The sequence below is a fragment of the Anomaloglossus baeobatrachus genome, chromosome 4 (genome assembly GCF_048569485.1).
Source record: "Anomaloglossus baeobatrachus isolate aAnoBae1 chromosome 4, aAnoBae1.hap1, whole genome shotgun sequence".
NCBI lineage: Eukaryota > Metazoa > Chordata > Amphibia > Anura > Aromobatidae > Anomaloglossus > Anomaloglossus baeobatrachus.
The window spans coordinates 492609965-492637920 of NC_134356.1; the positions used below are offsets into that span (position 1 = coordinate 492609965).

Consider the following 27956-nt stretch of genomic DNA (forward strand, 5'->3'; position numbering starts at 1 on the left):
TCCAAGCCCTCCCATTTATCCAAACAGAGGTTTTTGGCCCCATGTGGGGTATCCCTGTGCTCATAAGACATTGGATAACAACCTGTGGGGTCCACGGTTTGTTGTTGTCTCTTGAAAAAGTGAGAAATTTGATGCTAAAGCAACATTTTTGTGAAAAAAATGAAAATTTTCAATATGGCAACCTAAGCTTATCAAATTCTGTGAAGTACTCGTGGATTCAAACTGCTCAATATACACCTAGATAAAAGCCTTGAGGTGTCTTGTTTCCAGAATGGAGTCACTTGTGGGGGACCGCCACTGTTTAGGCACCTCAGGGGCTCTCCAAATGCAACCTGGCGTCCGCTATTGATTCCAGCCAATTTTGCAGTCAAATGGCACTCCTTCCCTTCCGAGCCCTGCCATGCGCCCAAACAGTTGATTTCCACCACATATAAGGTATCGCCAAACTCAGGAGAAATTGCACAATAAATGTTATGCTGAATTTTTTCCTTTTACTCTTGTAAAAAAAAAAGCTACCTGGTTGAAATAACAATTTTGTGGTAAAATTTTATTTTTTTTTTTTCATGGCTCAACGTTATAAACTTCTGTGAAGCACCTGGGGGTTCAGGGTACTCACCAAACATCTAGATAAATTCCTTGAGGGGCCTAGTTTCCAAAATGGGGTCACTTGTGCGGGGTTTCTGCTGTTTAGGTACCATAGGGGACCTCCAAATGCGACATGGTGCCTGCAATCTTTTTCAGCCAAATTTCCTTTCCAAAATTCAAATATTGCTCCTTTCGTTCCAAGCCCTCCCATTTGTCCAAACAAAGGTTTCAGACCACAAGTGAGGTATCGCCGCGCTCATAAAAAAGTGGTTAACAAACCTTGAGGTCAAATTTTTGGAATTACTTCTTGAAAAAGTGAGAAAATTGATGCTAAAGCAACATTTTTGAGAAAATTATTAAAATTTTCAATATGACAACGTAACGTTAACAAAATCTGTGAAGTACCTGTGGATCTAAAATGCTCACTATACCCCTAGATAGAAGCCTTGAGGGGTCTAGTTTCCAAAATGGTGTCACTTGTGAGGGGTTTCTTCTATTTAGGTACCTTAGCGGACCTGTAAATGCAACATGGTGCCCGCAATCTATTTCAGCCAAATTTGCTTTCCAAAATTCAAATATTGCTCCTTCTGTTCCGAGCTCTCCCATTTGTCCAAACAGAGGTTTCTGACCACATGTGGGGTATCGGCGCGCTCATAAGAAAGTGGGGAACAAGTTTTGGGGTCCATTTTGTTGTGTTATTTCTTCTAAAAGTGAATAAATTTGGGTTAGAGCAACATTTTTAGGTAAAATTTAATTTTTGCTTTTTTTCATTCCACATTGCTTTTGTTCATGTGAAGCACCTGAAGGGTTAATAAACTTCTTGAATGTGGTTTTGAGTACTTTGGGGGGTGCAGTTTTTAGAATGGTGTCACTTTTGGGTATTTTCTGTCATCTAGGCCCCTCAAAGTCACTTCAAATGTGATGTGGTCCCTAAAAAACTGGTTTTGTAAATTTTGATGTAAAAATGAGAAATTGCTGATAAACTTTGAACCCCTCTAACTTCCTAACAAAAAAAAATTTTGTTTCCAAAATTGTGCTGATGTAAAGTAGACATGTGGGAAATGTTATTTATTAACTATTTTGTGTCACAGAAATCTCTGGTTTAACGGTATAAAAATTCAAAAGTTGAAAATTGCTAAATTTTCAAAATTTTTGCCAATATTCAATTTTTTTCATAAATAAACGCAAAAAATATTGTCCTAAATTTGGTACTAACATGAAGTCCAATATGTGACGAAAAAACAATCTCAGAATCACCGGGATCCGTTGAAGCGTTCCAGAGTTATAACCTCATGAAGTGACACTGGTCAGAATTGCAAAATTTGGTCTGGTCATTAAGGTGAAAATTAGCTCCGTCACTAAAGGGTTAAGCTGTAAAAACATGGCAATGGTAACATCATTATTATCAACCTTGGAAACACATGAACAGGGAATCCTGTGTTGGCTTTACTCAATCATCAGCCAAATTTCAGATTGGGGCAACAGGTAGCCAATAAACACTTTTAGCTCTTGTTAGATCAGTTTGAGTTATTGGGGAAAAGTAGCATATACCTGTCTGTTATTCATACATCTGGTTTCTTTATTAAGGGTATGTGCACATGTTACGTATTGCTGCAGACATTTATGCATCAAAAGCGTGTCTCATGGCAGGGAAAACGCTGCACACAAAAAATGTGCATATTTGCAGTGTTTCTGCCAAGTTTTTGCAGTTTTTTAATGTTTTTTCCCCCATTCATTAAACCGCTGCAAACACATTGAAAGAATTGACATGCCGTAGATATGAAACTGCTTCTAAATATTAACAACGTGTGCACGAGATTTCAATAATCCCATTCACTTTGCAGGGCCAGTAAAATGCTGCATTAAAAAAAAAAAAAAAAAAAAAAAGTCTTACAAAAACAGGATCCTTGCATACTTCATACCCAGATCAGAAAAAATAGAGTTTTTGCTTTTGGATGACTGGTTTTCTTCTAAGTGCCATGTCTGTTTACTACACTCAGTCAACATTGTCTGCTACCATCTGTGGGCTGTTTTGCTACATTCATAAAATTGAATTTCTGCCCACTATCACATACCATTACATTAAACAGCTTTTATTGTGTACAAGAGGGAGGGAAATAAGAAATTACCATTCTCCCCTCCTGCTCCTCTTCTCCTTTGCTATCCGCTCTGACTGCAGGATAATCAAGGCCTTCTGACTCCTTTTCACGAGTTTTGGCCTCATTAGCAATTATTTGTTGTAAAACAATGGCCACTTCATCTTCTAGTGTGTATGCCTGGCTTTCTGTAATCTGGAAAAGAAGAAAGCGCTCATTAAACTATACTTAGATCATTACATCATGCTGGGCAATCAGTTTAAACAGAAGAGTTGCCAACTGCAGGTGAAGCCAAATTGGCCATTCATTTTAGTATTCTTCATGCGCAAACATAAAAATCTCCATTTCTGCCAGTGCAATGTAAGAGTAATAAAGAACACATTGGTCCAAAGTGTGAATATACAAGGACTATCATATGATTTTTGCTTTGCATTGTGACATTTTCTTTTCAATAGTAGAATATACTGTGTACAGGACTTCCACCAGGAATTTCAGGGCCCCGTACTGGCAAAAATGTCGGGTTTTTTGACACTCCTCCCAGGCTCCACCCCATCTCCATCTACACCCCTCAAACGTTCCACAGTCCCACCTCCACTCTTGAAAATACCCCACCTAGACAGCATCTGCTGGCTGAAAATATTACTTATATAATATAAATATATATTTATTATAGAGGCTGCAGGCTGTGTGTATATAATATATATATATATATATATATATATATATATATATATATATATATGCGCACACAGACACACACACACACACACACACACACAGTCATGGCCGAAACTGTTTGCACCCTTGAAGTTGTTCAATTAAATGAAGTATTTACCTCAGAAAGTTAATACTAATAATACACCCCTACACCGCCTTTCTTCATATCTCTTCCACACTGCCCTTATATATAATATGCCCTACACACTGCCCCTCTGTATAATATCCCCCTACACACTGCCCTTCTGTATAATACCCCCGCCACCACACACTGCCCCTCTGTATATCCCCCCCACACTGTTCCTCTGTATAATATCTCCACACACACTGCCCCTCTGTATAATATCCCAGACACAAACTGCCCATCTTTACAATATACCCCCACACACTGCTCTTCTGTAGAATATACCCTCCCACACACTCTCTCTGTATAATATCCCCCACGTCATGCACTTCAGGAAATAATATGCTCCCACACACACTGCCCCTCTGTATAATATCCCAGCACACACTGCCCCTCTATATAATATCTCTCTCTCATACACACACTACCTCTGTGTATGATATCCCCCCTTTGGCCCAGGTAAGACGCTTCTGGCGTTGTCTATTGGTCATGAGTAGTTTGAAACAAGGAATTCAATAATTGTAGCCCATGTACTGAATATGTCTCTGTATAGTGGCTCTTGAAACACTGACTCCAGCATTAGTCCACTCCTGGTGAATATTTTCCAAATTTTTGAATGGCCTTTTCTTAATAATCCTATCAAGGCTGCGGTTATCACGGGTGCTAGTGTACCTTTTTCTACCACACTTTTTCCTTACACTTAACTTTCCATTAAAATGCTTGGATATAGGACACTGGGAATAGCCAGCTTCTTTAGCAATGACCTTTTGTGGCTTACTCTCCTTGTGGAGTGTGTCAATGACTGCCTTCTAGACATCTGTCAAGTCAGCAGTCTTCCCCATGATTGAGTAGCCCACTGAACCAGACTAAGGGACCATTTCAAACGCTTAGGAAGCATTTGAAGGTGTTTTGTGGTAATTAATCTTATTTTATGAGATAATGATTTTTGGGTTTTCATAATCATCAACATTAACAGAAATAAGCACATGAAATAGATCACTCTGTTTGTAATGACTATATAATATATGCATTTCCTTTTTGTATTGAATTACTGAAATAAATTATCTTTTTGATGATATTCTAATTTATTGTGATGCACTTGTATGTTTACCCCCATTATTTGACCCCTTTCTGGTATATATGTCCCCCCTCCTGGATATATATATATATATATATATATATATATATGTCCTACTGGGCACTTCCTGGTATATTTGTCCATTTCCTGGGCTCTTCCTGGTATATATGTCCCCCTCCTCGTATATATGTGTCACCCTCCTGGGCTCTTCTTGGTATATATGTCACCTTTCTGGGTTCATCTCGGTATGTATGTTCCAATGATGGCAAGGATGTCTCTGTTCTGTCTATCTCCATATCTGTCTAACTCAAAAACAGAAAATATGTTTACTCACCCTCTCTGGCTCCCAGATCACGCTATCCTCTCTGTTCTGCGATGCATTTCAGCTGGATGTGTGCACATACAAAAGGTGCTTGGGTCAGTGGTCCCCTCCATCACCCCTAGCCCGTTCGATTGTCCTGCCACTGTTTTCAGCTCCTCCATGGAGCGCTTACCATTCCCCACTGGCTGTCGCGTCCTCGGCACCTCCTCGGCTTTGCATTGCCCACAGCAGTGATGAGGTTACAGCATAATGACCTTATCATGCTCCTGCACACTGGGACACGGCATGACACATCCTACTCCACTACCCCTCGCACCGCCACATGGCTGATTTGCATGTGATGCGCCTGAAGCGCTTCACTTGCCACAGCCTCACAGAGACTGTTCCGAGAGGTGTACTGTTTTCCCTCCCTGTAGATCTTACATTTTATGAGGGACCACAGGTTCTCTATTGGGTTCAGATCAGGTGAACAAGGGGGCCATGTCATTATTTTTTCATCTTTTAGACCTTTACTGGCCAGCTATGTTGTGGAGTAGTTGGATGCATGTGATGGAGCACTGTCCTGTATGAAAATCATGTTTTTCTTGAACGATACCGACTTCTTCCTGTACCACTGCTTGAAGAAGTTGTCTTCCAGAAACTGGCAGTAGGTCTGGGAGTTGAGCTTCACTCCATCCTCAACCCGAAAAGGTCCCACAAGTTCATCTTTGATGATACCAGCCCCTACCAGTACCCCACCTCTACCTTGCTGGCGTCTGAGTCAGAGTGGAGCTCTCTTCCCTTTACTGATCCAGCCTCTGGCCCATCCATCTGGCTCATCAAGAGTCACTCTCATTTCATCAGTCCATAAAACCTTTGAAAAATCAGTCTTAAGATATTTCTTGGCCCAGTCTTGACGTTTTATCTTATGTTTCTTGTTCAAAGGTGGTCGTTTTTCAGCCTTCCTTACCTTCGCCATGTCCCTGAGTATGGCACACCTTGTGCTTTTTGATACTCCAGTAACGTTGCAGCTCTGAAATATGGCCAAACTGGTGGCAAATGGCATCTTGGCAGCTTCACGCTTGATTTTCCTCAATTCATGGGCAGTTATTTTGCGTCTTTTTTTGCCCAACGCGGTTCTCGTTGATCACGCTTACAAAGTTTGGCAATTTCTAGACTGCTGCATCCCTCTGCAAGACCTCTCATAATTTTGGACTTTTCAGAGCCCGTCAAATTTCTATTCTGACACATTTTGCCAAAGGAAAGGAAGTTGCCTAATAATTAAGCACACCTTATATAGGGTGTTGATGTCATTACACCACACCCCTCCTCATTATAGAGATGCACATCACCTGATTTACTTAATTGGTAGTTGGCTCTCAAGCCTATACAGCTTGGAGTAGTTCAACATGTATAAAAATTATCATGTGATCAAAATACTAATTTGCCTAATAATTCTGCACACAGTGTACATCCAATCCATGTAGTGTGGCTTTAATAGAAAATGTGCTAATTTAAGAATTACCGTATATAATTTGGTATATGTGTTTCATAGCCCCTTCAGCTTAGTTTCCATCCAGATAATTTCTTGTACAGGAAAGTACAAGAAAGGGTCTGGCAATGGACCCTTACAGCATATCCGTCATTTTAATTTTTTATTTCATAAATCAATAGTACACATAAAAATTAGGAGATGAAAGTTGTTAGCATGATTCCTAAAAATAAGACAGGACCTAATATTATTGTTTGCGCTGAAAGATGGGCTACGGCTTATTTTCAGGGGATGTCTTATTTTTTTATTTTCAAAGAACAACAAACCACATTTATTCTTGAACAAAAAAGTCAACATTTATTCAAATATTATCATATTGCATTCTGAACCATCAACATACTCTCCAAACTCAGTGTATAACACATGTTTGTGTCTATCTATCTCGTGAGTCTATCTTATCTATCTATCCATCCATCCATCTATCCATCTATCTATTCCTCTATCTATCCATCTATCTATCCATCTATCAATCCATCTATCTATCCATCTATCTACACACGCACTGCCGATACATACCAGCCTGTCTCATCAGCTTAAGGCTACATGCGCATGCTGCAGTTTGGTTGTTACAACAAAACTGCACCAAAACTGCACCTTCTCCAAGAAATGTCAAAAAACCAACTTGTAATGATGATGCGTTTTTGGTGCATTTTGACCATGCCTTTTTGACGCGTTTATTCAGTAGAAGCAAGTAAAAAATGCAGGACGATAGAACCTGCTGCAGTTTTTTTGTCAGACCTTTGTGACAAATAAACTGCAGACAAAAAAACTGCAACGTGGCGCAGCAAATCTGAATTCTCATAGACTTTGCTGGGAAGTCAAAAGTGAGAACTTTCTGACAAAAAAACTGCACCAAAAAATTAATTAAGAGACCTTTTTGTGATAATCTAGTCCCGTGACATGATGTCACAAAGGTGCTAAAGCAGTGTTATCATCAGGATATAAACCCTGGGACCCCTAGGAGACTCTTCCGTCTAATGCCAGTCCTGCATGCCAGCCTGTCTGCTGTTCAGTTCTTTTAGACTCCTACAATTAGGAGACCTTTGGTCACATGTCTGTGAAGTCATCAAAGTTTCCTAAACAATCTTATCCTTAGAATACAACTGCAGGGGTCCCTAAAAGACTGGGAGCCCTGAGAAATTGCACAATTTTAAAGGGAACCTGTCATCAGAAATTTAGCTTTAAACCTAAAGGTTTCCCCCTCTGCAGCTCCTGGGCTGCATTCTAGCAAGGTTCCTGTACTTTTTGTGTCCCCTTTGAAACCAAATTAAACACTTTATAAAGTTGTACCTTTTTGTCTGTAATTCTTGTAAATTATCCATGGGGGCGGGCTCTCTTGCGTCCGTTGCTGTCCCTCCTGCAGATTGACGCCGTCCCCCATTGCTCCATTTCATATCTCAGGACCCGCCCACTGCGCCCGAGGTCCCGTGCACGCGAGGACCGCTGGTGACGTGGTCGCAGGCACGAGATTATGGGCGGCGCTGTGATTGCATCGCAAGTGCCCGCCCATAATCTCGTGACCACGATCTCCCCTCTGCCTCCAGCGTTCTGCGCAAGCGCTGGAAGATGACCCGACGTCACATCCTTCCCATCCTGCCCTGCAGCAGGAAATAGATGGGAGGAGCGGAGCAGGCCACCACAGGATACGAGGAGACGCGGAGAGGATCTGAGCGACGTACACAGTAAAAAAAAACATGTAAAATCAAACAAAGTCACACATTGTCTTCTGAAAAGTGAAAAGCACTAAACGTTTTTTTTTTTTTTTTTTTTGTAACCTGTGCTGTGCTGCTCCGCTCCTCCCATCTATTTCCTGCTGCAGGGCAGGATGGGAAGGATGTGACGTTGGGTCATCTTCCAGCGCTTACGCAGAACGCTGGAGGCAGAGGGGAGATCGCGGTCACGAGATTATGGGCAGCCACTTGCGATGTAATCACAGTGCCGCCCATAATCTCGTGCCTGCGACCACGTCACCAGCGGTCCTCGCATGCACGGGACCTCGGGCGCAGTGGGTGGGTCCTGAGATATGAAATGGAGCAATGGAGGACGGCGTCAATCTGCAGGAGAGATAGCAACGGACGCAAGAGAGCCCGCCCCCATGGATAATTTACAAGAATTACAGACAAAAAGGTAAAACTTTATAAAGTGTTTAATTTGGTTTCAAAGGGGGCACAAAAAGTACAGGAACCTTTCCAGAATGCAGCCCAGGAGCTGCAAAAGGGGAAACTTTTAGGTTTAAAGCTAAATTTCTGATGACAGGTTCCCTTTAATTCCGCTAATGCTAGATATGACTGGAACTAGGGCTTATTTTTGGAGTAAAGGCTACTTTACACGCTGCGATATCGGTCCCGATATCGCTAGCGTGGGTACCCGCCCCCATCTGTTGTGCGACACGGGCAAATCACTGCCCGTGCCGCACAACATCGTGCAGACCCGTCACACATATTTACCTGCCCGGCGACGTCGCTGTGACCGGCGAACCGCCTCCTTTCTAAGGGGGCGGTCCGTGCGGCGTCACAGCGACGTCACTGAGCGGCCGCCCAATTGAAGCGGAGGGGCGGAGTTGAGTGGCTGGAACATCCCGCCCACCTCCTTCCTTCCTCATAGCGGCCGGGAGGCAGGTAAGGAGAGGTTCCTTGTTCCTGCGGCGTCACACATAGCGATGTGTGCTGCCGCAGGAGCGATGAACTAAATCGTTACTGCTGCAGTAACGATAATTGAGAATGGACCCCCATGTCACCGATGAGCGATTTTGCACGTTTTTGCAACGATGCAAAATCGCTCATCGGTGTCACATGCAGCAACATCGCTAATGCGGCCGGATGTGCGTCACAAATTCCGTGACCCCAACAACTCCGCATTAGCGATGTCGCAGCGTGTAAAGCCCCCTTAAGGCTTATATTTTAAGCATACTCAAAAAATCCTGTAAAATCATGTTAGGGCTTATATTCGGGGTAGGTCTTATTTGTAGTTGAAACACGGTACTGATAAAATTCTATGACGATGGGAGGAGGGAGGAGCTAGAAGCAAAGCGCTGCCCCTCCTCCCACTTCTATCTACATAGCATATTATCGGTAACAGCTGCCATCTCCTATCTCAGTAATGGGAAAGTCTTCAGTGAATACAGATTTTACCCCAGAATTGAGAATTTTGATAATGACTGATTACAAAGTTGCTTATCTTTATGTGCACTATTGAGTCTGGCCGCGTACCACAGGTGGCGTCACGATCATCTAATAGACTTTCCTAACCGTCACTACCACCCTCATCCTCCGTCCTGCCTCCCTTACACCGCCTTCCCTCCCTCCTGTACGCATCGGGGCCACGGAACCCGGCCAGGCCACCCTGTGACGATGCAGAGGATCTGCACCCCGACAACGAGTAGGTTAAAACACCTGCCCCGTAGAGCGCTACATTACCATCAAACCTAACTTTGAGATAAGGGACAGAGCAGGGTCACAAGTCTTAAGGCCAGCCTAGTGGCCCTAGTCCTGTCTCTATACACCCCGTGACAGCTGCTTCCCCCTGCACAGAAGCAGAAGATTGTAGCATCAATATATAGAAACACCTAGCAGACATGTATAATGCTCCTCTCAAACTTCCATGACAGGTTGGGTATTATATATAGAAGTTGTATTGCAAATATTGAATTGGTGAAATTGCAGGTGATACTTGAATGAAGATGCAGACGTCATCCATAAAGCTGCTGCCAATGTTTTCCCTTCCTGGGTATTAGTCATCCAGCTCGTGTCCTGCATATTCGGATAAGCATTGGCTTTATCACCTCTCTTTTGCTGGTGGAATTGATTTATTAAGCCTGCTGGCGTCTAATTTCTTAATTTATTGCCTAGAGCTCTCTAAGACGTGTTCACGCCGGTTCTGAATGTTTTTTTCTTTGCTACTTGTTATATCTATAGACTGTAATTTAGGCAGGATTTATACTATTTTGTAAGTGATACGTTATTAATATCAATTTCCCTGACTTAAATACTTATATAGCTTTTTTATATATACCAAAATATTCCTTATTCCTTTTCGCCTTTGACACATCTAATAATGATTTCCAGTCTGTTATCATATGGCACAGTAAATTAAAGAATTAATGAGATATAGGTGTAGTTTTCATCTTCAACATTCTCAGTAAATACACCACTATTATCAGTAATAGGCCCTCGCCATGCAGTCTGCCTTTAAAGGGAACATATCAGCAGGTTTTTACTATCTTATCTGAGATCACTATGATGTAGGAAAAGAGATCCTGAATCCAACGATGCATCACTTAGATTACTGGGTGCAGCCATTCTGACACAATCAGAATTTTTAGATATAGTCATGTAGCAGAGCTGAAACCTGTCCCTCCCACACCAGGCTCTCTATAGAGATTGTAAATTGGCAGCGAGATGTTAATCAAAGGAGGGGGCGTGCCGGACTGCCGTGAGCGTGACATTGTAGTTTGAGCAATTATAAGGGTCCTGCTGCTTAAACTAACATACAATATATAACAGATCAGACAGTGGCAAGACAGGCATGCCTGAATTCTGTGTATCAACCCTTGCAGCATGCTGGCTTCAGCTTAAGGGGGCTTTACACTCTGCGATATCGCTAATAATTTATCGTCGGGGTCACATCGTTAGTGACGCACATCCGGCGTCCTTAGCGACATCGCAGCGTGTAACACGTACGAGCGATCTTAAATGATCGCAAAACAGGCAAAAATCGTTGGTTTTGGAGAGGTCGTCCCCAAACCAAATATCGTTGCCTGTTTATTAGCAATGTTGTGCCTCGTTCCTGCGGCACCACACATCGCTGTGTGTGACACCGCAGGAGCGACGAACATCTCCTTACCTCCATCCACCGGCAATGAGGAAGGAAGCAGGTGGGTGGCATGTTACGGCCGCTCATCTCCGCCCCTCCTCTGCTATTGGACGGCTGCCGTGTGACGTCGCAGTGACGCCGCACGACCCGCCCCCTTAGAAAGGAGGCGGATCGGCAGCCAGAGCACCGTCGCTGACAAGGTATGTGCGTGTGACGCTGCCGTACCGATAATGTTCACTACGGCAGCAATCACACAATATCGCACGTACGGCGGGGGTGGGAGCTATCGCGCTCGACATCGCTAGCTGATGCAAGCGATGTCAAATCGTGTAAAGCCCGCTTTACATATCAAAAACCTGCTGACAGATTCCCTTTAACAACAATCGTGAAATAGTGAATCATTATAAAGAGCTTACTGAATTTGACAGTGATTCTGTAATAGGAGCCACCATCATAACAAGTCAGTTCATGAAGTTTCTTCCTTCCCAAAAAGTATTATTAAAGTATATTATTGAAAGTGGACACATTTAGGAAATACAGAAATTGGGCTAGAAATTGACAGATTGGGATCACCAGGGTCAAACCAAATCTCCTCTGGTGTTAATTAATATCAGCACAAAAACTGTGCATCCGGAGCTTCATGGAACGGGTTTTTATGGCTGAGCAGCTGCATGCAAGCCTTAGATTACTAAGCACAAGGTCAAGATCAAGATACAATTTGGTCAAGACGGGTTAACCCATACCAAATATCTCTGAGTAAGCTAAAATGAATTTGCTCTGAGCAGATTGTAAGTATTTTTGGCTGGGAATAACTGGTTAGCTGATAAACTGTAGCTATGAAAACTCTTCACCTACCAGACCGAGGTTTAGGAGCTTGGAAACAATCTTGTCGAATACTCCTCTGTCATTCTCTTCATATATTCTCATAGCAATCTTCTGAACAATGTCTTCTGCGGTGAGTGGAGTTCCATCTAATTGGTGAAGACCATCAGGATCATCTGAAAGAATAAATAATTTCCGACCTACTTTCAGCCATCTCATTATGTCATTCCTGGAGAACTGCACTTAATGTCTCCTTCATTAATGCGGAGTCCTTAAACTCAAAGGCCCCCATTGACTCAATCAGCCATTCATTTCCATTCATAAAATAGTAACTTACACAGAGAAAAATCTATGCGCTATTAAATTGGTTATTAGGAGTAGTTATAAAAAGAAATACATCTACTTATGATTTATTATAAAAGAAGTCTCATGAACTTATTCAATCCTTACATCTAAAATTCATCCTATTTAAAGGGAATCTGTCACCAAGTTTTTGCCACCTAATCTGAGCGTAGTATAACGAAGGGGCAGAGATCCTGATTCCAGCAATGTGTCACTTACTGGGCTGCTTAGTGTAGTTTTGATAAAGTCACTGATTAAGCAACAATAAATGATCATTAGAGCACTACTTGGCCTGGTGCCAGAGAATCCAGCATACTCATGAGCTCTGTATAAGGCCATGTGCCCACGGGAGAAAGTAACCGTGGATTTTGCCATGGAAAACCTGCGGATTTTCTAGATTTCCCAGATAAATCCGCGGGTTCGGGTTTACGCAAGTACAGACACTCTTCATGTTATCCTATGGGATTTGGAAAGTGCTGTATCAATGCTGCTATATTTGCGGCTGCGGAAAATGCTGCGAATATCCCGCAGCCGCACGTAACTGCATGTCCATTATTCATGCAGAATTATCTATGGAATTCCCGCTTCTCCACCCTGGAGATACAGGGCAGGAATTCTGCATGAAATCTGCACTGATTCCTCAGGTTTACTGCAACAACTGCGCAGATATATCATAGCAATGGATAGCTGCGGATTCTGGGGAGTTGGTGCATGAACCTGTGGAAATACCTGCAGAAAAGTCCACAGGTACGATCTCCCGTGGGCACATGGCCTAACTGCTAGATCTGCAGCAGAGAAAACATTGATTTTATCACAATGACAGCAAACAGCTCAGTAAGTGACACATCACTGGAATCAGGGTCTCTGTCTCTTCATTATGCTGCTCTCAGATGGGAGGAGCAAAAACCTGGTGACAGATTCTCTTTAAAAGTACATGACCATGAAGCTTTGGCTGCAATTCATAATTTCTATTTTTTTTTTAGTCACTTTCCTTTTTTGTCTTATCTTATTACAGTACTTGCCGTTTTTGGCACCAAATTCTGACATGGCTGCCCATATATCACAGGATCCAATTCAAACTGCTTGTTCTCACCCACAAAGCTCTCCACAGTGCAGCACCCCCCTACATCTCCACCCTCTTCTCTGTCTATCATCCCACCCGTTCTCTACGCTCTGAAAATGATTTTCGACTAACATCCACACTAATTCGAACCTCCCACTCCCGAATCCAAGACTTCTTCTGAGCTGCACCAAACCTCTGGAACGCTCTACTCCAAGAAGTTAGGACAAATCACAACTTACTCAGCTTCAGACGCTCCCTAAAAACGCATCTTTTTAGGGCGGCCTATCACACTCCCTAGCCAAACTAATTTCACCTAATCCATCTACAACTTCTCAGAACATAACCCCACGTCAAACTCCATGGCACCCAAATGCATCTCAAGGCTCTGGCCAACTGGTCCAGGAAGCCATCATCTATCCCCCATGAGATGGCTGGATTGTCATTTTAAATAAACACTTGTACCTTGCCCCTCCCCCATCTCATTGTAGATTGTAAGCTCTCACGAGCAGGGTTGCCATTTTTCCCTTTAAATATTGTATCTTCTATAATTGTTACTTGTTTGTATATGTTTATGTATATGATATGTATATGTATATGAACCTCCTGAATTGTAAAGCGCTGCGGAATATGCTGGCGCTATAGAAATAAAGATTATTATTATTATTATTTGGGACAAAATAAAAAATATCCTTTTTTTCTGCGTTGAACTGTTTTTTGCAACTTCATGGCGCCAAAAGTCACACAGAAAATATCCCAAAATACTGACGTACTCAAAAATACACCAGGGGGAAGACAAGAGTGAAGTCGCACCAAATTTTGTGACTTTTCAAAATATCCAAATTAATGAATCATGCAAAAATATGTGGAATCAGTAAAAGTTGCCACAAATCAGAAAAACAAAACAGGCGAGGACACGTAAACTAGACTTCAAAAGGCGCAAATAGAATAATGAATTTTGTGCAAACAAAAAAGAAGGTGGAAAACACAAAAGTAGACAAAAACAGGTATAACACAATGATGAATCGGGGCCGTTGTTTATGTTATAAGCATTGACATTACAGGATGTCATTTAGCACAATATGTTATATAAGTATTATAGACATTGATAAGCTATTTAGAGTCCAGGTAATAGCACTTTACTATTTTTACAGCTTCTTAGGTCCCTTTCACACATCAGTTTTTTGCTGTCAGTCACAATCCGTTTTCTCGACAGATCAACGGATCTGTTGCAGATTGTGGCTAAACTGATGCGATGGATCCTTTTTTGACGGATCCGATTAGCTGGAGGCTAAATAATAAATTGGAGCATGCTCAATTAAAAAAAAACGGAATTCCATAATTTGACAGATTACGATGGATCCTGCGCCCATAGTCTTCCACTCTACCAAACAACGGACGTCGCCGTCCGTTTTTTCAACGTATACAAAAAACGTTACTTTAGCCGTCGTCTCCGTCCAACGGACAAACATTTTTCAATGGACCCGTTGAATGACGGTTGAAACGTGAGGTCATCCGTCGCAATCCGTCGCTAATACAAGTCGATGAGAAAAAAACGGATCGAACGACATCAGTCGCCGTATCCGTTTTTTTTCAAAATTCGACGGATTGTGACGGATGGCAAAAAACTGATGTGTGAAAGGGGCCTTAGTTGTATCTTTAGTTAGCTGTTCACACTAAATAAAGAGATCAATTATGTGAGTTATGTCAATGGCATTCCGTAGATTAATGCAGTTAATGGAACATTCTATTTTAAATAAATGTAATAATCTATGGAGGTTTTACCTTCTACACCTAGTATCTCAGTATCTCTGAATTTAGTATCAATAGGATACAAATTATACGTCATTTACATGAATGAATCCTTAGAGGGGGAAATCCACCCCAAAGTAATCATCTGTGTTATGGGTACAGCCACTGTATAATGTCCCAGATTATGGCGGTGACTTTTTTCTTTGTTGTTTGATATGGCAGCTTACTTCTTGATAGTACTACATAATTAAAATATTATTAAAAAGAGCTTGACCCATTTCTAATTGTTTAGTGCAGTAAATCACTGAGATTTCTTTTATCACTGGAACATAGTAAATGCAAGGCTATGCTAACGAATGATGCTTTAGATTTCCAGTAACTGAAATATCAGAGGAAAGGGATTAATCGTTAGCGCCAGCCATTTTATTCTTAAAATCAATACCATTCTGAATCCCAGGCTGCAGTAATGTGGTCCTCCCATGTGTCCTATCAGAAGATCATATCCGGTGGCTTTCTCACATGATTTCTCTAATGAAGAGAATGGATTAATCTCGATCTACCATCTTTTATAAAAAAACAAAACATGATTTTGTGATGCTCTGCATGAGCTGTATATACTTTATGTGGCCACCCAATTGTTGTGATGTATCTTTAGCCGGTCGGGGGTTCTGCTTTTATGTTGTGATATGTTTTTGGGGAGAGATTGAAGTCCTAAACCAAATTTAAAGATAAACAATAGATAAAGCTCAGACGGGTATTCGATCAATAGTAATATTATGACATAGCTATGATGATTATCAAATACCTTCAGATTTATCATCCAATCCACTTTTAGTGGAATCAAAATATTCCAGTGGCTTTAGGTTTTTCGTTGAGTCTGCGTCATCCACCGAGGTCTTGTGGTTACTGACTGTGCTCTTTGTCCCACCACTTCTTTTGACATTTTTTTCTTTTTCTGCTACTGACATCAAGAAGCTTAAATCATCCACAAGGGAATCATTTTTTACTTTATCTACAAAATGGAAAAACAGGACAAACTGTAGCTGTTACTGTTGCTTATATTAGCAATGAATGCCTGTGGATCAGAGTTTACCTTGTGTTGCTCCTCTGCTTACTGTATCTGCTTCAGCAATCTAAGGAGAAATAGTGAAAAACAGAAGAACATTACTAGTCTCCAGATTTCCTAGTGTTTTGTTTATGTCCTCCAGAATACAAGTGGAGATGACATACTGCTAAATTATGAATATAACACATCTGCAAGTGTTTGCAAGAATGCTGCCCCTATGAGCTTGTGCACACGACCGAATATATCGGACAAGTGCTATCGGTGGTTTTTGTGAATGGCCCTTGTACCCATTGTTCTATGAGCTTGTGCACACGACCGAATATATCAGATAAGTGCTATCAGTGTTTTTTGCAAATGGCCCACGTACCCATTGTTCTATGAGCTTGCACACACGACCAATTATATTGGACAAGTGCTATCCGTGGTTTTCACGAATGGCCCTTGTACCCATTGCTCTATGAGCTTTTGCACACAACCGATTATATCGGATAAGTGCTATCCGAGGTTTTCACGAATGGCCCTTGTACCCACTGTTCTATGAGCTTGCGCACATGATCGATTATATTGGAGAAGTGCTATCTATGGTTTTCACGAATGGTCCTTGTACCCATTGTTCTATGGTGCTGTGCACATGTATGATTGTTTCCTAGGGTCAAGTGGTCCGATAAAAAAAAAATCACTGATATTTCTGATTTTGATCCAACTGTTGGGTCAAAATCAGTAATGTAAGTCTATGAAAAGTCTGTGAAAAACATCGGACTGCACTCAGGTGACATCTGATTACCATCGGATTTTCACCAACTGATATAATGGAGACAGGCGAGAAACTTTTTTTCTCTCTCTCCACCTCCGAGAAATCTGATTCCACTTTGATCAAACTCTAATCAGAGTCTAACATTGGATGGAGAAAACCAGTTGTGTGACCCAACCCTATCAGACGGTATCAGGCTGGTGGTAGTCTAGTCCATGCATATTAGTTCATCTGTTTTAGATTCGATCTGGGTTGTATAATATTTATGATACTTTGGCTAAAATTGACATTGCATCTTATATAATATCATGAAATAATTATCCGCAGCTAACTAAAGACAACACTGTACAATCTGTTTGGAAATGTTCCATATAAGTTCTGTGCACAAAATGCAGTAAATCATGTAAAAGTCTAGAAACTTGCCTGTTCTTCCAGGGGTCTCTCTACACTTAATTCTCGGTTATGCAGCGCCTTGTCTAGACGGGAGAAAGAGACAGAAATATTACAATTCACTCATCACCGAGTTCACATATGTAAATGAAATTTGCATAAATGAAGGAAATGACTGAACATAAACTGCATAAAATAATCATAAACTCACTACTCTACACATTAAGAATGCTTTCTACAAAAAAGGAGCTTTAGTCCTTTAAGAGTTGGCTCGTGAACATGGATTTAGTTGGATTACTTTAATCGTTGGATTACAGAGAACATGTCAGCGCATTCTCCCTATATACGTTCTCTGTTACATCTTTCTAGAGGGCAATACACATCTCTAGTATACAGGAGCTTGTGTATAATTATTACACACTATGTAAGCGCTGCTAAATAATAGCAATAATGGCATAGTCAAGAGTAGAGTTACCTTGATTGCTTTCTGGTTTAGGAAATCCATGAACAAAACATATCACTCCAATAAGGGCACAGAAGGAAAGCACAGGCTTAAGAGCCATTTCCCACCAATACGAATATCCTTGTCCAATCCTGCTATATACTTGGATTCGGTGGCTGATGTTTATTCTTGTGCCGATGACCAGTGCATTGGTTTATAATTGATGATATCAGAGAGGGGGGAGAGAAGGGCAGGTTCTTCCAGTGGAGGTGAAGATGCTGGAGCTGTCCTAGGCAGAAATGCTGAAACTGTTGTACCCAGAGAGCTGTCCACTAATGTGGTGCTGAATCTGGATGGCACTGCCTTCCAACGTTGTGCTGTTGAACCAATATTTAACTATAATGTCTAGATGAGAGCTGTCCAGTACTGTGGTGCTGATCTAGACTGTTCTTCCAATATAAGAGCTGCCCACTGCAGTGGTGCTGGATCCAGATCTATAGTACCCAGGTAAGAGCTGTCCACTGCTGTGGTGCTGGATCCAGATCTATAGTGCTCAGATAAGAGCTGCCCACTGCTGTGGTGCTGAATCCAGACTGTAGTGTCCAGATAAGAGCTGCCCACTGCTGTGGGGCTGAATCCAGACTGTAGTGTCCAGATAAGAGCTGCCCACTGCTGTGGTGCTGAATTCAGACTGTAGTGCCCAGATAAGTGCTGTTCAATGCTGTGGTGCTGAATTCAGACTGTAGTGCCCAGATAAGTGCTGTTCAATGCTGTGGTGCTGAATCCAGACTGTAGTGTCAAGATAAGAGGTGCACACTGCTTTGGTGCTGAATCCAGTTCTATAGTACCCAGACAAGAGCTGCTCACTGCAGTGGGACTGAATCCAGATCTATAGTGTCCAGATAAGAGGTGCACACTGCTGTGGGACTGAATCCAGATCTATAGTGTCCAGATAAGAGGTGCACACTGCTGTGATGCTGGAGTAAACAGGGTGAAGACACAGGATCTTGCCACTGCTGTGCTGTGAGCTGAGCAGAGATACTTAACGTGCTGCTGTAGCTGTCTTCTATTGTTCCTCAGCAGATAGCATCATGGTATGAATGGGATGTGCTCTTCTATAGATCAGGAATCAGGGCTCCAGTGTGCGTCACCCTAATGACAGCAGTCTGGCACCACCAATGCTGCTATGCGGGACATTGCAACCCTTACTACGGTCTACGATGTAAAACTCAATCTGATTGGAGCCTGTGGATTTGTGATTGGTTATTGAAGATACACCCACGTACATGGAAGACTTGTGTGTTACCTTCAAACATATGAGCGGTTCTCTCCTGATGGAGCTGAAGTCTGAGAACACAACACAATTACCATTCCCTTCACCTGTCATAGATTGGCAGCTGGTGGGTCAATAAAGGGTGGGTGAGATAAGAACAAAACACCATCTGATCCGTATTCTGTACACATAAATGGAACGGGGAGACAAATAGCGCAATAAGGTCTTATCTGGATGGAAGATGGTGTTGGCAAGGATGGTAGAAGCTCACCTTGTCACAGCCATTGGATGGGCAGAAACACGGCTGCAGCAACCCCACAGAGAAGACAGTGTTAAAATTGGAAGGAGGGGGTTAATCCGCTCTGCCTTAGAAATTGACAAAAGATGTGTCATGTACACAGCATAATACTATGGAACTTGTCCCCATCCTCATCAGCAATAAAGCAGGAAGGAATGAAGGAGTCGCAGAATGCAAAACGTGACCAGATACATCCAGAGTGCAGGGCTGCATCTGTGAGCATCCTAGTCCTCCTCCAGTTGCTACTGTCACATAAAATCCCCGGTGCCAGTGATAAAGCTGCTGAGTTCTCCGTAATACAGTATACAGTATATGGGCAGGTTACTCCACCGGTGTCTGGAAAGCATGTTGAGCTCAGCTATGCTGATCATGAAAGTGCTGGGTCCTAATGTCCACCATTTCTATTCCATTCTTAGTCTAATTACACAGAACACTCGATCAACGTATTTCATCCAACATTATTAACCACATGCATTATATTTTACATTAAGTACTTTATTACTAAAGATTTTTAAAAATGGACAAGTATATGATAGATTTCCACTGTGGAAACATATCAAAAACACATGTAATCCATAAATAAGAATATAAAGGAAGTTTTGTCAAAGCCAAATACTAGGAAGTCTAAAAAAACAAAGCCCTTTTGTTTAAAACATGACATACAGTGCTGGGCAAAAGTATTGGCACCCCTGCAATTCTGTCAGATAATACTCACTTTCTTCTTGAAAATGATTGCATTCACAAATGCTTTGGTATTATTATCTTCATTTAATTTGTCTTCAATGAAAAAAAAAAAATTGCCATAAAGCCAAATTGGATATAATTCCACACCAAACATAAAAAGGGGTGGACAAAAGTATTGGCACTGTTTGAAAAATCATGTGATGCTTCTCTAATTTGTGTAATTAACAGCACCTGTAACTTACCTGTGGCACCTAACAGGTGTTGGCAATAACCAAATTACACTTGCAGCCAGATGACATGGATTAAAGTTGACTCAACCTCTGTCCTGTGTCCTTGTGTGTACCACATTGAGCATGGAGAAAAGAAAGAAAACCAAAACTGTCTGAGAACTTGAGAATCCAAATTGTGAGGAAGCATGAGCAATCTCAAGGCTACAAGTCCATCTCCAAAGCCTTGAAAGTTCCTGTGTCTATGGTGCGCAGTGTCAAGAAATTTAAAGCCCATGGCACTGTGGCTAACCTCCCTAGATGTGGAAGGAAAAGAAAAATTGACGAGAGATTTCAACACAAGATTGTGCGGATGGTGGATAAAGAACCTCGACTAACATCCAAACAAGTTCAAGCTGCCCTGCAGTCCGAGGGTACAACAGTGTCAACCCGTACTATTCGTCGGCATCTGAATGAAAATGGACTGTATGGTAGGATACCCAGGAAGACCCCACTTCTTACCCCAAGACATAAAAAAGCCAGGCTGGAGTTTGCCAAAACTTACCTGAGAAAGCCTAAAACCTTTTGGAAGAATGTTCTCTGGTCAGATGAGACAAAAGTAGAGCTTTTTGGGAAAAGCCATCAACATAGAGTTTACAGGAAAAAAAGAGGCATTCAAAGAAAAAAAACACGGTCCCTACAGTCAAACATGGCGGAGGTTCCCTTATGTTTTGGGGTTGCTTTGCTGCCTCTGGCACTGGACTGCTTGACCGTGTGCATGGCATTATGAAGTCTGAAGACTACCAACAAATTTTGCAGCATAATGTAGGGCCCAGTGTGAGAAAGCTGGGTCTTCCTCAGAGGTCATGCGTCTTCCAGCAGGACAATGACCCAAAACACACTTCAAAAAGTGCTAGAAAATGATTTGATAGAAAGCACTGGAGACTACTAAAGTGGCCAGCAATGAGTCCAGACCTGAATCACATAGAACACCTGTGGAGAGATCTCAAAATGGCAGTTTGGAGAAGGCACCCTTCAAATCTCAGGGACCTGGAGCAGTTTGCCAAAGAAGAATGGTCTAAAATTCCAGCAGAGCATTGTAAGACACTCATTGATGGTTACCGGAAGCAGTTGTTCGCAGTTATTTTGGCTAAAAGTTGTGCAACCAAGTATTAGGGCGGCTTTCCACACTACGTTATCGCAGGTGCGATCTCGGTGGGGTCAAATCGAAAGTGACGCACATCCGGCGTCACTTGCGATGTCGTAGTGTGTAAAACCTTTTTGATACGATGAACGAGCACAAAAGCGTCATTATCGTATCATCGGTGTATTCTCCGACATTTCCATAATGCCGATGCAGCGACAGCTACGATGTTGTTCCTCGTTCCTGCGGCAGCACACATCGCTGTGTGTAAAGCCGCAGGAGCGAGGAACATCACCTTACCTGCGTCCCGGCTGATATGAAAAGGAAGGAGGTGGGCGGGATGTTTACATCCTGCTCATTTCCGCCCCTCCGCTGCTATTGGCCGCCTGCCATGTGACGTCGCTGTGACGCCGCACGGCCCGCCCCCTTAGGAAGGAGGCAGGTCGCTGGCCAGAGCGACGTCGCAGGACAGGTGAGTGCATGTGAAGCTGCCGTAGCGATAATGTTCGCTACGGCAGCTATCACAAGATATCGCACATACGATGGGGGCGGGGACTATCGCACTCGACATCGCAGCATCGGCATGCGATGTCGTAATGTGCAAAGCCCGCCTTAGGCTAAGGGTGCCAATACTTTGTTCTGGCCCATTTTTGGAGTTTTGTGTGAAATGATCAATGATTTGATTTTTGTTTCATTCTCTTTTGTGTTTTTTCATTGTAAGCAAAATAAATGAAGATAATACCAAAGAATTTGTGATTGCAATTATTTTCAAGAAGAAACTGAGTATTATCTGACAGAATTGCAGGGGTGCCAATACTTTTGGCCAGCACTGTAACAACAAGAACAAAACAACGCAGCGTCAAAAATTCAATAAAAACTTATGTAAGTCCATGTGCACACGTTGTGTGCACGTGGCTTTGAAAACCCCAAGTAACCTAATTTACATAATAGGTGCAGAAATGGTGCAACATCAACGACTCAAAGTTAGTTTATAAGCCACTCTATGTAATCAGGAAATTTTAATGATAGGTAATCTAGTGGCATCCATAGTTAAAACCAGTATTAAAGGTGAATTTATAAAATCTGTGCCACTTTGTGCCTTGGCCGCTAGGCGGCGCCACTCTGTTGCAGGTGATGCTTGAAAATACAATCCTATTTTATAACTGGGACTTGTGGTCTGGAAGCTAGAGGGTTAATCTTGTTATCTTGCTTTCTATCTGCTGTCAGCACTGGGTAGGGCTGCTCTATATAAACCTCAGAAAGCCAGCTCCCATTACAGTCAATAGAGATCCTGTCCTGGTTTGTGCCTCTGCCCTGAACTGTACTTTGACCTGATGTTCCTGTCCATTGACCTTGGCTTTACATTTGACTACCCGCTTGTTGTTGATTCTATTCCTGACGTGACCTCCTGGTTCTGACCCAACTTTCTAGCTATGCTTCTTGCCAACTTGCGCCACTGAACAGCAGCTGGCTCTGTGGTCTTTATCCAGGAACATCTGTTTAAGTCCAGGCCCCTGTTCGGGGGTTAATGGGTAAAGGCCAGGTCAACCTCTGGGTTGCTCCAAACCTGATTGTGGTAGCCATTTTGGAGCTGCCAGGTGACTACTGATTATGGGCATGTGACAGAAATATGGTTGTGACAGACTGAAATTTAAACCATGTTGTGAATATTACTTTTGCTATTTTTTGGAAACCAGATCTCACCAGAGAGTGAAAGAAGGTAGTAAAAAATTCAGAAGACACTCATTCCTTTAACAATACAAATTCTATTACGTGTCATTTTAAGCGATACATAAAATATACTGTATGTAGGTTTAACAAAGTGACCACTACAACACTACAAAAAAGAATGAAGGCATATCTTCTTCTCTTCTATTATGTTAAAAAATAGAAATTGATCATGTTGGGTAGGAGTAAAAAGATATTGGTAATCACCAATATGTTGTTACAGGTCTTTGGGACAATAACTACTGATTTTTTGACTCGCAAATACAAATTAGTATTTTATGTACACACGTTATATATTGTTTAGATACCTTTATAGATTTTTTTATTTGTTGGCTATTTATATAACTTGACAGATGTTTTACCTTATAATTAGAGGGACTATTACAGCTAATTGATACTTGCATTAAAAGACAAATACAATTTCCCATCCACATTATATATGTATGTATAATTGATAAGGGCACTTTACACGCTGCAATATCGCTATTGATATCGCTAGCGAGCGTACCCGCCCCCGTCGGTTGTGCGTCACGGCAAATCGCTGCCCGTGGCGCACAACATCGCTCACACCCGTCACACGGACTTACCTTCCCTGCGACGTCGCTGTGGCCGTCAATCCGCCTCCTTTCTAAGGGGTGGCTTGTGCGGCGTCACAGCGACGTCACACGGCAGCCGTCCAATAGAAGCGGAGGGGCGGAGATGAGCGGGCGGAATATCCCACCCACCTCCTTCCTTCCGTATTGCCAGTGGACGCAGGTAAAGAGATGTTCGTCGTTCCTGCGGTGTAACACATAGCGATGTGTGAACGCCACAGGAACGACGAACAACCAGCCACATGCACCACCAAAGACATTATGAAAAGGAGCAACGTGTCAATGATCGATGATTTTTGACATTTTTGCGATCGTTGATCGTCGCTCCTAGGTGTTACACGCTGCGATGACGCTAACGACGCCGGATGTGCGTCACTAACGACGTGACCCCGACGATATATCGTTGGCGATGTCGCAGCGTGTAAAGCATCCTATACTTTCATATACTTCTCATATTTTAAAAGTTTAGTTATAATTAATAAAATGTAGAAGTAAGTTTTCCCTGATGTGTATAATAATGAGCTCATTCAAACATCAGTTTTTAACATACAAGCTGTATTAAGTTTTTTATGGATAGAGCTTGTCCCCTTTATATTCTATGGAACTCACATATCTGTGTATTTTTCACTGACTGAGTGGTCTGCATAAAATCACTGATATACAGAGTGTGAAATATGTATTGAACATGTCACCAATTTTATAAGTAAATATATTTCTAAAGGTGCTATTGACATGAATTTCTCACCAGATGTTGGTAGCAACCCATCCAATCCACACAGGCAAAGAAATCAAACAATGCATGTCCATATATTAAGGTATGTGTAATAATGAGAAATTACACAGGGAAAACTTATTGAACACATGAAAAAAGAGGTGCAAAATATAATTAAAAATTATGATACCAGCTCGCATCTATCAGTTAATAGAAAGCATTCCTGTTACTTAGGGAAAAGTAATAGCTGGTTCAACTGACAGACTATAAAAAATATGTCTCATTAGCAAGGTACCACACAAGAAACATCTCATGATGAGTAAAACCAGAGAGCTGTCTCAAACCTCAAAACATACTGATGGCACTGGTTGCAGAATTTCTAAACTACTGAAGGTTCTAGCCAGCACTTTTAGGGCCATAATTCAAAAGTGTAAAGATAATCATTTCACCATAAATCAGCCACAAACTGGTGCTCTCTGCAAGCTTTCAGATTGGAGCAGTGAAAATAATTATCAGAAGAATTGTCCAAGAGCCAAAAACCACCTGTGGAGAGCTACAGAAAGACATGGAATTAGCAGATACAAATTGTTTCAAGAAAAACAATAAGTAATGCACTCAACCTCCATGGCCTCTATGCACGCTCACCATGCAAGACTCCATTGCTGAACAAAGAGCATGTTGAAGCATATTGAAAATATGCACAATAACATAGATAATTCTGTGAAATACTGGGAGAATATAGTCTGGTGAGATGAGACCAAAATTGAACTCTTTTTATATCATTATACACACTCTTACACTCGCTGAGTGAGCAGAGATGTTTTAGAGAACCCACTGGGCCACAACGCACAGAAACCCTGGAGGAGCTTAGTCTTCTCCAGAGCACCTAATGGTGGAGGTGTTACGCTGCAGGTATTGGTCTGGGTACTAATTGGGAAGACTGGTGTTGCGTCGGCTGGCCCCAGGGGTGCGGGAGCGACAGTCACAGGTATAAGGTTGCGGCAGTGACAGTCTCTGGTAATTGCTTGCGGCAACAGCTGGTGTTGAGACTCCATCCGGATTGGATGGCTGGACGGCAGCAGCTGGTGATGATACCTCGTGGTAGCAGGAATTGTCATAGGCGGCCAGTGTGATGGGTTGCAGCAGCAGGTAGGGATAATGGTAGGAGCACTCTGTAATACAGACAGGTACAGTGCCTACAAGTAGTATTCAACCCCCTGCAGATTTAGCAGGTTTGATAAGATGCAAATAAGTTAGAGCCTGCAAACTTCAAACAAGAGTAGGATTTATTAACAGATGCATAAATCTTACAAACCAGCAAGTTATGCTGCTCAGTTAAATTTTAATAAATTTTCAACATAAAAGTGTGGGTCAATTATTATTCAACCCCTAGGTTTAATATTTTGTGGAATAACCCTTGTTTGCAATTACAGCTAATAATCGTCTTTTATAAGACCTGATCAGGCCGGCACAGGTCTTTGGAGTTATCTTGGCCCACTTCTCTATGCAGATCTTCTCCAAGTTATCTAGGTTCTTTGGGTGTCTCATGTGGACTTTAATCTTGAGCTCCTTCCACAAGTTTTCAATTGGGTTAAGGTCAGGAGACTGACTAGGCCACTGCAACACCTTGATTTTTTCCCTCTTGAACCAGGCCTTGGTTTTCTTGGCTGTGTGCTTTGGGTCGTTGTCTTGTTGGAAGATGAAATGACGACCCATCTTAAGATCCTTGATGGAGGAGCGGAGGTTCTTGGCCAAAATCTCCAGGTAGGCTGTGCTATCCATCTTCCCATGGATGCGGACCAGATGGCCAGGCCCCTTGGCTGAGAAACAACCCCACAGTATGATGCTGCCACCACCATGCTTGACTGTAGGGATGGTATTCTTGGGGTCGTATGCAGTGCCATCCAGTCTCCAAACGTCACGTGTGTGGTTGGCACCAAAGATCTCGATCTTGGTCTCATCAGACCAGAGAACCTTAAACCAGTCTGTCTCAAAGTCCTCCAAGTGATCATGAGCAAACTGTAGACGAGCCTTGACATGACGCTTTGAAAGTAAAGGTACCTTACGGGCTCGTCTGAAACGGAGACCATTGCGGTGGAGTACGTTACTTATGGTATTGACTGAAACCAATGTCGCCACTGCCATGAGATCTTCCCGGAGCTCCTTCCTTGTTGTCCTTGGGTTAGCCTTGACTCTTCGGACAAGCCTGGCCTCGGCACGGGTGGAAACTTTCAAAGTCTGTCCAGGCCGTGGAAGGCTAACAGTAGTTCCATAAGCTTCCACTTCCGGATGATGCTCCCAACAGTGGAGACAGGTAGGCCCAACTCCTTGGAAAGGGTTTTGTACCCCTTGCCAGCCTTGTGACCCTCCATGATCTTGTCTCTGATGGCCTTGGAATGCTCCTTTGTCTTTCCCATGTTGACCAAGTATGAGTGCTGTTCACAAGTTTGGGGAGGGTCTTAATTAGTCAGAAAAGGCTGGAAAAAGAGATAATTAATCCAAACATGTGAAGCTCATTGTTCTTTGTGCCTGAAATACTTCTTAATACTTTAGGGGAACCAAACAGAATTCTGGTGGTTTGAGGGGTTGAATAATAAATGACCCTCTGAATAAACTTTTCACAATTTAAAAAAAAAAAAAAAAAAAAAAAAAAAAAAATAGCATTCTTTTTTTGCTGCAGTGCATTTCACACTTCCAAGCTGATCTACAGTCCAAATGTCACAATGCCAAGTTAATTCCGAATGTGTAAACCTGCTAAATCTGCAGGGGGTTGAATACTACTTGTAGGCACTGTATAAGTAACAGAACTACCACCACGAAACAGCAGGAGCAGAAAGGTGCTAGGGAACCTGACTACAGCAATGAGTCTAGGTACAACTCATTGCCCAGGCAACTTCTCAAAAGGCCAGAGTTACCTTAAATACCTACGACCTCTCAGCTGACCTGAATGGGGCGTGGCCATCGTTATGCCATACGGGCAGAGGCCTGGAGCCTGTCAGGAGTACAGATATTCTGTGGGGCTGCAGTATGGAACAGAGACAGGCCTACAGCAGCAGGACACCTGGTCAGGAATCAACATTCTCGCTGGGGGACGGTGACAGGAGAGTGCGAGGATGCCGGCATGGGCATTACACACACCTTGTTTGGAGGCCAAAAGGCACTGCTTATCACCCCCAAAAGACCATACAAATAGTGAAGTTTGGAGGTGGGAACTTCATATAATTGAAGGAAGGATGAATGGACAAATGTTCCAAGATATTCTTGATAAGAATCTGCTGTCATCTACCAGGATGATGAAGATGAAATGGGGTAGATATTATCAGCAAGACAATGATCCTAAACACACAGCCAAGGAAACTCAATTGGTTTCAAATAAAGAAAATGAAGCTACTAGAATGGCCGAGCCAATCACCTGATCTAAATCCAAT

General features: G+C 42.3%; 1 protein-coding gene across 2 annotated transcripts in view; it reads right to left on the bottom strand.

Annotated features, from left to right (window-relative positions):
* Positions 1 to 19057, bottom strand: part of SCG3 (secretogranin III) — a 94576-nt gene extending 75519 nt beyond the window's left edge. Inside the window, exons 1-6 of one of the 2 annotated variants that reach the window (XM_075345791.1) lie at positions 17924 to 19057; positions 17482 to 17534; positions 16335 to 16374; positions 16047 to 16253; positions 12121 to 12263; positions 2715 to 2876 (exon numbers count right to left, since the gene is read on the bottom strand). In XM_075345791.1, coding sequence (XP_075201906.1) covers positions 2715 to 2876; positions 12121 to 12263; positions 16047 to 16253; positions 16335 to 16374; positions 17482 to 17534; positions 17924 to 18011 — 693 coding nt within the window. In that variant the 5' untranslated portion in view covers positions 18012 to 19057. The remainder of the gene's footprint in view (positions 1 to 2714; positions 2877 to 12120; positions 12264 to 16046; positions 16254 to 16334; positions 16375 to 17481; positions 17535 to 17923) is intronic. The other variant, XM_075345790.1, reaches the window with a different exon arrangement.
* Between the last annotated feature and the right edge of the window lie 8899 nt (positions 19058 to 27956).